This window comes from Gasterosteus aculeatus, chromosome 15 (genome assembly GCF_964276395.1).
Source record: "Gasterosteus aculeatus chromosome 15, fGasAcu3.hap1.1, whole genome shotgun sequence".
NCBI classification, from domain to species: Eukaryota; Metazoa; Chordata; class Actinopteri; order Perciformes; family Gasterosteidae; genus Gasterosteus; species Gasterosteus aculeatus.
The window spans coordinates 9,801,512-9,814,627 of NC_135703.1; the positions used below are offsets into that span (position 1 = coordinate 9,801,512).

Here is a 13,116-nt window from a genome sequence, read left to right on the forward strand (position 1 = left end):
GGAGGAGTAGGGGATCGTCTCCTTAACGGAGCCATTTACTTGCGACCTTCTGCTTAAGTAAATACTTGTTTCATTTCCCTGTGTCTATCAAGCCCGGCTAGTTTATTACTGCTGCATAAAGCCAAACCAAAGAGAACTTTCATTGGTTTGATTGCAATAAACGGACAAAAGGAATGCCAAAATAGCTCGATAGCGATACTGATTTGTATGTCATCTTTACTTAGCAAACGCAAAATATGAATGGCAACAAAAATATGGATCAATTTCTATCCGTATTATTTGTGTCTTGGTAGTTGCTCCTTTAGTCTACACACAAAATAATGTAGCATAGCGTCATTGTCTTGTTTTTAATGGAGGAATTTACAGCTGTACAAAATTGTATTCGACAAGATGTATAAAAAAATATGTATCACGAATCAAACATTAGTGCACTGAAGCAATGGATACTTTACCATATCAATATACTTATTCATCCCTAACCAAGAGCAGAAAACCCAACCTTTATTGTCAAAGGTCAATCATCATGGCACATCCCTTTGATAAATAAAATAATTAAAATATACTGTACATACATACGAAAACATACTTACAAATAATCCTAGTTAAGTGACACCCTCTCCATTAACAGATTATTAACCTGTATAATTATTTTTTGGATTAACTGTGGCCTAATGACAGGATAATGAGGGAAAGTTGATTAACAGGAAGTGGAGGATGGTCATTCTTCTTGGGGATGAATTCTAACTTTTTAGAAGAATGGGTTTATGGTGGTCATGCACTTGTGCTAGAGGGTATTTTGTATGGGTTAGGGTTGGCACAGAAGTCAATGCACATGCTCAAAGTAACCTTGTCTTTCTGCTGCGCCCCTTCGCAAGTCTGTTGAAATTAATGAATGGTGAAAAATTGAATAGTGTTTGTCAGGTGAAGGTCTGTTGTTGCAACCGATTAGTTTGTTTTTCGTTAATCACGTATCGATACATACACATTGCAACATGTTGGCCTTTTAATCGTCTACATTTGATCAATTAAATATGCTATATGATGGTTGTGTGAAGTCACCTGATGATATTTATCTACACAGTGCACAGTATGCATGACTACCAGGCTACGCTGTACAATTATGTTTAGAACAAGAATCTGTGCAAACTGAGCCAGACTGAATTCACATAAATTGTGTTATGCAATTCATGTAGAAAGAAAGAAACAAGTCCCTCACAGTTAAAATCTTATTACAAAAATGTCAGGTTTTGTTACTATTAGATGCCTTCATATGTTTTGCAAAGAGGCGGAGCGCCAGCTGAAAGACAGAGCACAGCGTCCCGCTACAGGTACAACAGATTGACACAATGAAAGCCAACGTGGTACGCTATTGTCAGAGAGATACCAAACATTCTGCAAATTTTACTTGTGTACTAAAGCAGTAGTAAGAGAAGGACAAATACAGAGAGCACAATTGTGATTATTGTGATCAAATTGTGAGCAACTTGGTATGTATTTTTCAACAGTGGCATAGTGCAAAGGATGAAGTGTTGACAAGTTAATTTACACCCCAGTAATACATGCACTTTCATCATGTAATCTTTCGACATTATAAAAGCGCATAGCCAAGATTTTAGAAACAACTTGATCCTGTAGGTCCTCTTCTGGTCACAATTGAGATATTTACCCTGTTTGCCTATTCAGGCATGCAGTCTGTGGTATATTATCTTTCATTCGGTTACGTGGTTTGTAGGTTTCATGGCAGACTGCTCTTGCATATGTCCAGCTCCATACGTGTCCGATCAGGTGGTAAGGCCCGGAAAAAGGTTTTGGTGGAGGACGCGTCCCTGGATATCTGTGGAGTTGTGGGACGCTGATACTCATTCACATAACTTGGTTATGTAATCTGAAGAGAGAGGAGGAACAAAATATATAGTATTTACTTGCAGTGTCATCACGCAAAATAACATCTCCCTTCCAATCACAGACAAACAGCATTCACCTTGTGTATGTGAGGTGGCATATCGTCCTCGGAGCTCTCCTCTGGTAGTGTCTCGTGGTGTCGTCGTGCTGCCTGACCCTCCTCTGCCCACCCTCCCATGGGCACACCGCGGGCCGACTTCACTACTCTCCCCCTCGCACCGAAAGAGTCTGGAAAACCGGAGGACCCAGACAGTACAGTCGAAAATCACAGGAGATGAATGAAGGAAAACACAAAACAAATTGCAGCACTTTAATTGTACTTAAAATAGCTCTTATCTATAGCACGTTGCAAATTTGATGAAATTGCACTTTCTTGTTTCTTTGTCTTCTGGGTTTGTATCCTTATGGTTGAAATGCACTTATTGTAAGTAGCTTTTGATAAAAGCGTTGGCTAAATGACATGTAATGTAATGATTTAAACAAATCACAAATTACTCTGAAAGCTGATGGATGTTAGCAAGCATCTGTTTCTTACATACTGCAATACTTGGTCATCTCATGTCTATGTCTGAAATGTATTGTATTTTTTAAATATATTTGGTCTATTGACCTGAACTGTTGCGGCCATATCAGAAACATACAGTCAGTATTCTTACTGCGGGATTCATTTCAGCTCTCAAGAAGAATGTGTGGATGATGGGCTTATTGTGTGGCACAAAAGTGACAGATAATCAAAAAGATAGTTACCGGAGCTGGAATTAGTGAAACCCTGCTGGCCGATGCGGTTTGATGCCGCCCCCTCCTGGCCCAGTGTGGTACTGCTCATGCACGAGGCTGACGTGGGAATGGCACTGGGACTTGGAACTGTGGTGGGGAAGGTGTGTGAGCGGGGGAAATGTCTGGGGTTGGGTTCACTCCTCACTTCGTCAGGGATGCTGTCGCTGCTTTCGTCACTGTCCTGTCTGTGCCATGTGTGACGGGATAGCTCGCCGTGGGACTGCTGCTTGTGTAGCTACGGGGAAGATAAGAAATCTGAGGATGAATGGGCAGGATCAAAAATGGAGAAGATCTCAGATATTCAGGATGAGAAGTCAAATGTAGGCAATAGAAACGTCATTCAGTTTTGTGCATGCCACAGAGTCCTCTACTGTGTTCCCACCCATGCTCTCTTTTCAATTACAATTACCTCATGCATGTAAAGGGCATGGATGCTCATCTCAGTGGAGGCGTACTCTGACAGGACCAAACTGGTGAGTTGACCCTCCCATGCACTGCTGCCTGAGCTCACGGTCCGGGCATCCGTTCTATGGAAGGAGAAGGCAAAAAAAGGAGAGAACGTGGATATGAAGAGGAGGGCTATGGATGACAAAACATACAGTGAGTATTGATCATAACTTAAACTGGGAACTAGGTTATAATGAAAAATCTCCTTTAGATTGTTGCACAGACAGATGTCGCCCTAAAATGTAATGGAGTTGGGGCCTGACTCAGAAGGAGAATGTACTCACCCGGAGCCTGCCATTGCTTTGCTCATTGTTGACGTGTGAGCCGCATTTAAGCTGCCTCTCAGGTGAAGACTACCGCTGTTTGGGGAGAGGGAGCGTAAGGCAGACGCTCCATCACTCAGGCCAGCTTGATTGGTCAGAGAGCTATCGTGGCCAAAATGAATGGAAGTCAGCGTGGAGGGACCCGCCAAAAGGTTTGCAACAAGGCTCCTTGGCTGCAAGAGAGAGAAAGGGCGAGAGAGTAACTCAAATCCTCGCGTCAGACCACTGCGATACTGAAGCACGGATGTCGGTTTATCACTGTACCTCAGACTCGGACAGTGAGAGTGGATGTGTGTCAGAAGAGGCCCCCGCGGCCTCTCTGTGCACTCGCTCTTTCAATTGGCTGATGAAGTGTGTGGTCTCCTGTGGAGGCTGCCACTGGGGGTTGGTGATGGCAAAGTGCATCAGAGACAATTCGGTCTTCCCGTCCTCTGCCTGCTGATAGATAGACGCCTCGGTCTTGCCTGCAGACATCCACTGCAGAGGGAGGAGAAGGGGTAAGGCTACACGTATACCACAGACACTTCATTTTAGTACCTCCAAGTTTGTCTTCATCTTTAGTGTCTTTCAGTATGTCTGTGTGGCTGCACTTAATGAGTCCGTCCCTTACCGCAGGGTGTCCATGCTGCCTGATGTCCATCTGGGCAAACGAACAAGTGTCTCCTACCCCGACCACCTCCACTGTGAAGTTCCTGAAGAAGTCAATGATCTCCAGGGACTTCCTCCTCAGACAGAAGATCAGGATGATGGGCGTCACCACTGGACTTATCAGCTCCTCCAGAATGAACACCTTGAGGAAAACAGAGGAAAAAGGTTGTCGCTGTACACTCTGGTAGCCGTTTAGGATATTATCAATCACATCAAAGGTATGCTGAACCTCTAAGTCATAAGTTGTTTTGATTGAAATATTGGGGAACTGGCTTCATCATTTAAGATTCACAATCCCAAAAGCTGGAACAATCCGGGGGCGTACTATGACCGGCTGAGGCTGTGCTGCTTCAGTGGATCTTCTTGTCAAGCAGAAATCTTTAGTTCTACTCTTTAGATATAAATGCAGGTAACGGAACAAGGGTAAAGCTCAGCATTAAAGTAAGGAAGCTCTAGATAAATAGCGGTTATAGAAATACATCGACAATATTGACAAGATAAGCGTCTGCCTTTTGAGCGTCAAAGTAAAAGCAGTACAGATGTTAGTAATAACATTAATGATGGCTTGAATGCATTTATAACTCTCCCAGACAGCCATGTCCACGAGCCAGTTTACACACTAGCAGAGGAACAGAAATTGGCATATAAATGTACTACACCCATCCATAATGTGGATAATAACACTTAATGTATTTCATGTTATGATATGTTACCATGTAAATAACACCATTTTGATAAGTTACTTCCCTTGTTATTGCTCTTGATATGTATTCACAGTTCAGTATCCATACTCACTGCTTTGTACTGGAAGAGCTGGGAGAACTGGTCACGAGTCTCATATTTATGTGCATTGCCCTGCCAGTGGTCAGGCATGTAGTGGATGTGCGCCAGGATCACCCTCAGCAGCTGCTCAGGGCAAAAAACCATGTGCTTATCAGGGATAAACGATCTGAAGAGACAGAGACACAGAAGTGGTGGAAAATAATTTAAGTTTCACAACTTAAGATGTTCAAAATCAATGGTAAATATTGTGCTATTTTGTGGCAACGTGCTTCATAAATAATCATATAGTTCAGAATCTACCTGTAAAATGCGTGATGGGTTCAGCGTACTAATATATACACATATATATATATATATATATATATATATACACATATATATATATACATATATACATGTATAGATAGATAGATAGATATAACTGTATTTTCTTTAAACACGTCAATTAATGGGAACGTTCCCTAATATCTGATCAAGAGCTATTAAAAGACTTCAAATTGTTGAGGCTGCTTACGGAAGGAAACCCCCTTATACTCAGCTTTTATAAAGAAGAATTAGCTGCAGGGGAGCATTAAGGGGATTACATGTCTAGGTAGCTTCAAAAGGGCAATAAAGAAATGGATGATGGATAACAACCTGGATATCCCACACGGTTGAAGATTTGTGTCTAATATTCTGATTCCTACGTTTTCCATGTCATATGAGTTTTTAGAATGACTATGGTAATAACTAAAGGCAAACAACAGCAATGATATAATATGTTTGAACTATTGTAGTTTCTCCACTGCCAAATCCTCCCCCTGCTTCCCCTTCCAATTGAACCACAATTGTTGTTAGATTACACAAACTAATCATCAAATTATTCCTTTGGCTGTTAATTAAATGCTGGAGTGTTTTTTGGGGGGGCGTTGGATGAAAAAAAGCCAACAGACTGACTGGGTGACATTGATCCACTACCTGCAGACTGTGATACACACTCCAAGCAGTGTGATCGATGACAGAACATGTTCCACTGAGAGAACATCCTCATCATAGATGGTCAGGGCGATGAGGACAGCCAGAAGCGACCCGGCAAAAAACGCTACATTTTTGGCAACCACCGTCAGCAGCGGTGAGAGGAAACAGTTCATATACTTGGATGCCGGCTGATGGAAACAAAGTAAGAAGAACAAAAAAGGGAGGAAGCAGATTTAATAATAACTTTACAAGCAGTTGATGATTAGCACCAGTATGAGTAATAAGACGAAAGTCACACTGAACCATATTATTGTTGACATGTATTTGAATTCATCGACTGATTGCAGGAGATGAGCTGCTATCTTATCTGACCTTGTATCCTTTGCTGAGGCGTGACATGAGCTCATGATCCAACTCATTAAAGTGCCGCAGGTAACATCGACCGTACAGAGACCAGCATCTCGCTCCGAGGGAACCAGGTTCTCGCTTGATCACCTAGACCCAAAGTCACAAGAAGCTATCGTCTAGAGAGCACTAAATGAGAAGAGATATGGGATACGGTTTACGTGTGCATGTGAAGCGCTTACCTCCGTATAACTAAAGAAGGCGTAAAGGATCTGCCACACCAGAATGACGGGACACAGCAGCAGGTTGGCGATCCCAATCCACAGGATTCTGGAGGCTAGCCGGTCTGCCAGCTCAAGCCTGTTACCTCCTCTCTTGTACTCGGGTTTCAGGCTCCATTCGTTCTCAAACAGAGAGCCTGCAGAGCCACCGAGAAAACACACAGGGCGAGTCAAAAGGATGCTCCTTTGTAATTGGAAACCTTGACAAATAGACAAATATATGGGTGTGGGCATGCAAATGGTTCCTTTCACCTGATAATACTGAATTGTAAAAAACTTGATTAATCCCCAGTAGGGAAATTCAACTGCGACCAGAATATAGAGACAATAAAGGACAGTCCACAGTGCCAAATGAAACATGATCGAAAGGTGTTCATTAAAAAAAAAAATCTAATTGCAGCTGGAACGAAAGATCTCTTGAAGGACCTCCTGAATGGTTCAGTAGAACGCCCCAGCAGAGCACAGCGTAGAAAAGGACACAAGCTAAGATCCCCTGGTAGAAAACATGAAGAACCTTTCTGCTGATGTCAAAGGATCTTTGCGTCCTCAAGAGGAACACTGTGGACTGAGCCTTTTTAAAATAAACCATCAGTGTTTCCGTTTACTGTCCAGATAGACCCCTAGATATTTATTTGACTGGACAATTTCTGTCTGCTGACCTGCAATAATCACTGGAGAGACCTCCTCCTCCTTTCTTCTTAAGTTAATAATCAACTATCAACACAATAGAAAGACAAAAACCTTATGTAGATATAAAATGAATCACATCACCAACATGAACGCACCTGGCCCCCAAAAGAAGATAAGCTCAAAGTTGTATTTGAGACCGCGGGTGTAGAACACAGACTCCTCAAGTCCCGGAAGTCGAAATCGCACAGGAAGGAGCGATTTATTCACCATGGCAACCTTGACAAGTATAGCAAGAACGTTTTGGTTTGAGGTCACACTCTTTCGTAATGTGTGCAGGTAGCTGCATCAGACAAATAGTTCAGAGACCAAACAGCGGTGTCAACATGTCATCAGAAGGGGACGAACCATATAGTTTTTAAAGCGGAGGATGCGGTGGTAAATGTCGAGCTCCGTCAGCTCCTTTTTATGGATGCAGATCTGGTGCTCCTTCTGGATCTCCACTATCCTGGCCTGAACCTCCTGCCATGTTGCATAGGGAAGCTCTGACTGAAATGAAAGAAGCAGGCAGTTGGTACATTGAATGTATACAACCCCAGATAATAAAATACTCAGTGTCTAGACCTGTCTCACCATGGTCATCTTGAGTGCATTAATGTAGAAGGCTCGTATCTCCCAGTAGCAGCAGACGTTGTAAATGAATTTGACCAGGCGATGGAGCCAAAACACCCCAGAGATGATTAACACGAAGATCACAAACGCGTTATCTCGGATACTGCGGAAGAAGATATTAACTTTTATGATTCAAATACGTATATACCCAACAGCACACTTCAGAAATACTAATGTGGATTGTTCTTATTTCACCAACACAATCATCACCCCTATTCTCAACTACACGACGGTGCTTCTTTGCAGAAGAAACCAACACACTCACCGGGCACTGCACACATCCACTGGGAGGAAGGCATCGGGCAAGGTGACCTTCGATGAATCAGTGTGGTTTACAAACTTGTTGGCAAAGAGTATGTCATAGTCCACACAGTTAGCTAGGAACACCGTGAAGCCAACCACAAACAGCAGTTGACTGCATGGAGAAAGAGAGAAGAAGAGAACATACAACATCAAGCTCCGTCATATACAAACTTCCTACAAACACACACACAAGAGTCTATTAAAAACACAGTTCCTGATAGAAAGGGTACGTACACAAGCTCAAAGATCTCCCCCAGCAGCATACAGGTGAATCCATTCTTCTGGTGCAGATTATAAACGTAACTGATGTTAAGGAATATTATAAAAGGTATCAGAGGTTAGAAACCCTGTTAAAACTTTCACCGTGCAAAATCTAAGAAGCACATTGTATGTGTCAGGGTTGTTCAGGAGACAAAACATATGGAATACATGCCAAATCCATGTTGAAGGATATTCTCTGGAAAAACAGGTCCAGGTTTTCTATATGGTGCCACTGGGCTGCAAAACATTTATTAAAAAGTTAGGATCAGCGTTGTTGTTAATCATCACTATCAGTGTAAAAGAGGGAGGTGTGTTTCTGAGTGTGATAATGGCAGGATTTGTTTCATACATTTAGCTCCCTCTGGTACGTGCATCAGCGGGTTCTCCTCTCCAGGGGGAGAGTCGCTGTAGGATGCTTCCAGGCGCTGGTACTCTGTGTCAAAGTGCGCCATAGTCACAGCTGCTTCAGTCTCACCAAGTAGCTGAGGCCACCGCTACAGACTACAGCGCACAGAATGGCAGGGAGAAATGAGGAGAAAGGAGTGAAATGATACATATCTCATAATATGTTCATAATTAACTCATTTGACACTTACTTTCTACATTATGGAAAGCTTGTGTTACAGGCCATAGCCTTTTTTGAAGCCTTACTATTTCGATTGATTTATTCACGACTGAATGGTAATATACCTGATCCGTCAGAGGGCAGAGCAGAGGTGAGGTGATCAGTTACAGATCAGAGCAGCAAACCCTCCAGCACAATTCTTGCGGACAAAGGGCTTCTTGATGAAGGGCAGTCTCCTCTTACAAATGCAACTGCACCATATTCACACAAGACTAGATTGGGAGGGGGTAGATGTATGCAAATGTGCCCCATAGGCATAGAAAATTATTCTTTGTGACTGATGTTCTTAGAAATAGTCAATGGTCCAACAACATACTCTTTGGAGTAATTAAAATGAGTATCTTGTGTGTAACTTTGCGTTGCTGCTACCCTCCTCGTTTAGACTGAACTAACTATTAAACCAACCCAAATCCTGGGACTCCACTGATTAAGATTGAATCAACTCAAGACATTTTTGGGTGTGATGACTGTCCTTAAACACAGTGACTACACCACTGATCGGGGACAATCATTACACACTTGAGTCGTTACTGTGGGTGGAAACACACACAGATCACTTCTAACCTACATTCACGGTTTCAAAACCGAGCTGTGGTGTGTGTCAGTTTCAGGAATTACCTTACCCCCATTGCAGCACAGTACGTCCTGTCCAGATCTGGTATTTACTCGACATTACCAGCTGTGGGAGAAAAAGAAAATACATTTTCTTTAGTCTTATCTGGCACCATAACATACCGCAGGACGGGTCTTTATCGAGGAAGCGCCCAAACCCAAACGAGATAAACAAAAAAAGAAGCTGTCCGTCGGGTGAAATAAGAGACACGTTAAAGCACGGAGGCAACACATGAGAAGCCATTCAGGTGTTGTTGTTGTTGTGGCGGTTTGACAGCGAAGGCCTCTCACACAGACATGTCACCGAGTACGTACCGCCGGTGTTCCTCCACCTCCGCTGTGTCACACCGAACGGTCGACCACGGGATTTATTTTTGCGGTTTTAATAAGTTAACACCCGTCTTGCTTTCGTTTTCCTTTCGGGTTGCCGTTGAAATACAGGAGTCAGACACGAGCCAGTTTCATTTTTGAAACAGCTAGCCGTGTGGACGTCTGTCAACGATGACGGGCGGTGACGTTATCCAATCAGAAAGAGGATTGGCTGAGGCTAAGAGAAACAGCCAATCAGAGGTGGTAAGAGGCGGGCTGTTGAGGCGCGTTGGTCTGACACGCCTTACTGTGGTTTGCCTAATTAAATCGGTGTTTACTGCCACCGCCTGGTCATTTCCAGTAGCACTGCGGTACAGACACAGGTACTCTCATACTGCAAGTGCACTTTTGGTGATCCTGCTGCATGAGGATTCTATATTTACATTAAAAACGATAACGTGTGACAATTCCTGTTCTAACATAAATTTTAACTCAATTTCAATATCTGAACATTTTCCAGAAAAGAGCTATAAAATGGTTCTAGAAAAATAGAGACAGTCAAATTATACATTTCCACCAATTCAAATGAGTTCGTTATATAAAATAAAATAAAAGCACAAAAAAAGCTGGATAAGATGTGTGCTGGTTTCTATTTCACTGCTTGATTAAACAGTTTTTAAATTATTGTGTCCATAATTATTTCTGTGTCAAATTACCCATGAGGAAATATTTTAAATAATTTTTTGGTGACAGCATGGCCTCTACATATTCTCCTATTAATAATATATGTTGTTTTTTTCTAAAGCTGATGTTTGCCTTATATTTGGATGAGGATACAGTAGATGACAGATAATGCTTTACAAAGCTAAACTCACCTTCTCTCGCTGTGATGAATATTCATGTTGTTATAAACAGTTGGGCCTTTGTTAACTGTGTCACTGTGTTAGTCACACTACTCCCTATCACTGTGCATGCATGTGTGGACCTTTGCATTTAATTACGTTAATGACAATTTAATTCCTCAGTCTCCCCAGACAGCAGTGTGGTTTTCACACACAAATGCCACGATAGTGCGTCCACACGAACAGAAACAGGAAGCCAGACAAACACAAACAAGTACGCACATTGCACACACAAGTCATTCGTGTTTGCAGTAAGACGTGATTGCCAGCTCTTTCTGCGATGTCTCTTTTCACCTCTACAATACATTTTTCAATTTCTTTCTCATTCCTCCTCTTCTCCATCATGTAACCAGTTCGGATAGTGTTTCTGTCAGTTTGTCTTGGAGTGTGTGTGTGTGTGTGTGTGCGGTAAGATTATTTAAAAAAGACAGGGGTATCTTGAGGCAGGGGGAGTCTGTGTAATCCAGTTATTATAGTGATCTGGGTAATTTAATCTGTTCTGATTGGGATTAGGCTTCATTCAGTTTAATCCAGTTGAAAGTCTGTCACAACTGATAAAGCACAAACAGTAACTGAAATATAAATGGAATGGAATGTGTAAGTCAAAGTTTCTCACCTCTAGACAAAAGAAGAAATGCAATCGAGTACTTTGACATATTATAGAACATTTAAAAATATGATAGTTTGAGTTTTTTAAGATCTAAAACTACAGAGTTAGAGATCATTTATGTCTCTTCTCTCTGTTTCTTATTTTTTAATGCTGAATCTAAATTTACTGTTTAATTCTTTGTTGTGGCACTAACTGAATAACTTGTGTTATACAATGTGATTCTGTTCCATTGTGTTTGTATGTGTGTGTGTGAGCGTGATAGAGCTCTGCTGTAGGCTATAGCTGTCTGATTAAATTACATAGTCTTTTGGGAATTACAGGGTTGCATTGACAGCTAATTTGGTCAAGCTGTCATGCTGCCATGGGATGTGCTGCGATAGCGAGGGCTGGGGTGTGGCAGGAGGGGGTGCCGGGGAGAAGGGAATAAAGCATGAGGTCATCTCTCTATATAATCAGATCAAGCTCCTTCCTGCGTTTGCACCCACGTTAACGTAACTCAGCAGGAATGGGATCTACACAAACAAATGAACAAACAATTTACACAGGCTGCAATATTGTATACTGATCAAACAGCCTAAAAAATGTCCATTTGTGTTTAGTGTTAAACTACTGAATGTGGAATCTCCTAAAAAAAACCTGTTAAATGCCATATGTATTTTACGCTAGGCAACATAACCTTTGTGTTCCCTTATTTCCCCTAAAAGATGCTTTGGACACTTTTGGACAGAAAATAACACACACATGGGCTCACAGATGAAATCAGTCCATGTCTTTTATTTAATTGGAGATGTTTGACAAGGTCAGAATATTTTTTGTCTGTGTGCGGGTGAGTGTGTGTGAAGGAAATGAGGATCGCTTGATCTAAAGAGAGGAGGTCAAGCTTTCATTGATCATTTGCTGATATAGAACTGCTGGCCAAATTGTTTTTTTTTTTTTAAAGTATCCCGCTGTCTCTGGAAAGCAGGTATACACACTACACGGTCTGATGATAGTAATTATAACTTTAACATCTACATTTTGTTTCATATAAAAAGTTCACTGGTCAGTAACTTTCTTCCAAATTGACCATCTTTATCCTCATTCCCTCTGAGAAATGAGAATCCAGAGCAATGTGCTTGAGTCATTGACACCATAAAGATTAAACCACCAGCATTGTTTAAAGTCAGACAAACATAAACACATAAATGCCTGAAAGATTAAGATGTTAAATATTTTGCATCTACTTTAAGTCGTGACTTTTGGGCCTTAAGGTTTATTTTGATGTTTTTTTGTCAGTACAGTCCGATTAAGCGTGTAATTTGACTTCACTGTTCAAGAAGTAACAGTTTTTACAGCAGGTTGTGGTGTTAATATATGTATTTTTACTAAAGTACAATATCTGAATACTTTCTCCATCAGTGCAGAAATGAGTAGCAGAATATCATGTTGTTCATTTTTCAATTTTCCTGAGAAGACACTTCACACTTCCTGCTCTTTGTGCAGGAAAACGGTGTTCGTGGCAAGAAATCTAGCAGCTGGCACGACGGCTCTGGCCCCTTCATCCTGAAGAAGAGCTGTGCTCCAGGTACGAAGATGCACAAACTCCAGGTGTATCTTCAGAAGGAGTTTCAATAAATTCCAGTTATGTGTCTTTAAAAGAGCAACAAGAAGGACGAGGACTGCTTCAGATGTCCACCTGACAGTTTCCCGATTTCAGCAAGCTTTATGAATGTTGCAGAATGAAGTTAGCTGT

At 41.7% G+C, this 13,116-nt stretch overlaps 1 protein-coding gene across 2 annotated transcripts; it reads right to left on the minus strand.

Annotated features, from left to right (window-relative positions):
• Window positions 1-333: 333 nt before the first annotated feature.
• atg9a (ATG9 autophagy related 9 homolog A (S. cerevisiae)) lies at window positions 334-10,148 on the minus strand. 2 transcript variants are annotated; one of them, XM_040199752.2, is made up of 20 exons: window positions 9,879-10,148; window positions 9,575-9,630; window positions 8,676-8,827; window positions 8,520-8,563; window positions 8,300-8,364; window positions 8,028-8,177; window positions 7,724-7,865; window positions 7,499-7,639; window positions 7,249-7,369; window positions 6,425-6,600; window positions 6,210-6,332; window positions 5,838-6,025; window positions 4,893-5,046; window positions 4,060-4,239; window positions 3,714-3,926; window positions 3,411-3,622; window positions 3,089-3,206; window positions 2,650-2,914; window positions 1,982-2,130; window positions 334-1,885 (listed from the first exon to the last, which is right to left on the minus strand). In XM_040199752.2, the coding sequence occupies exons 3-20, from the start codon at window positions 8,776-8,778 to the stop codon at window positions 1,877-1,879; spliced, it is 2,553 nt and encodes an 850-aa protein (XP_040055686.1). In that variant the 5' UTR covers window positions 8,779-8,827; window positions 9,575-9,630; window positions 9,879-10,148; the 3' UTR covers window positions 334-1,876. The 2 variants fall into 2 exon arrangements, with proteins under 2 accessions (XP_040055686.1, XP_077945677.1); XM_078089551.1 differs by having other exon boundaries at window positions 9,570-9,630; window positions 9,879-10,069.
• Window positions 10,149-13,116: the final 2,968 nt, after the last annotated feature.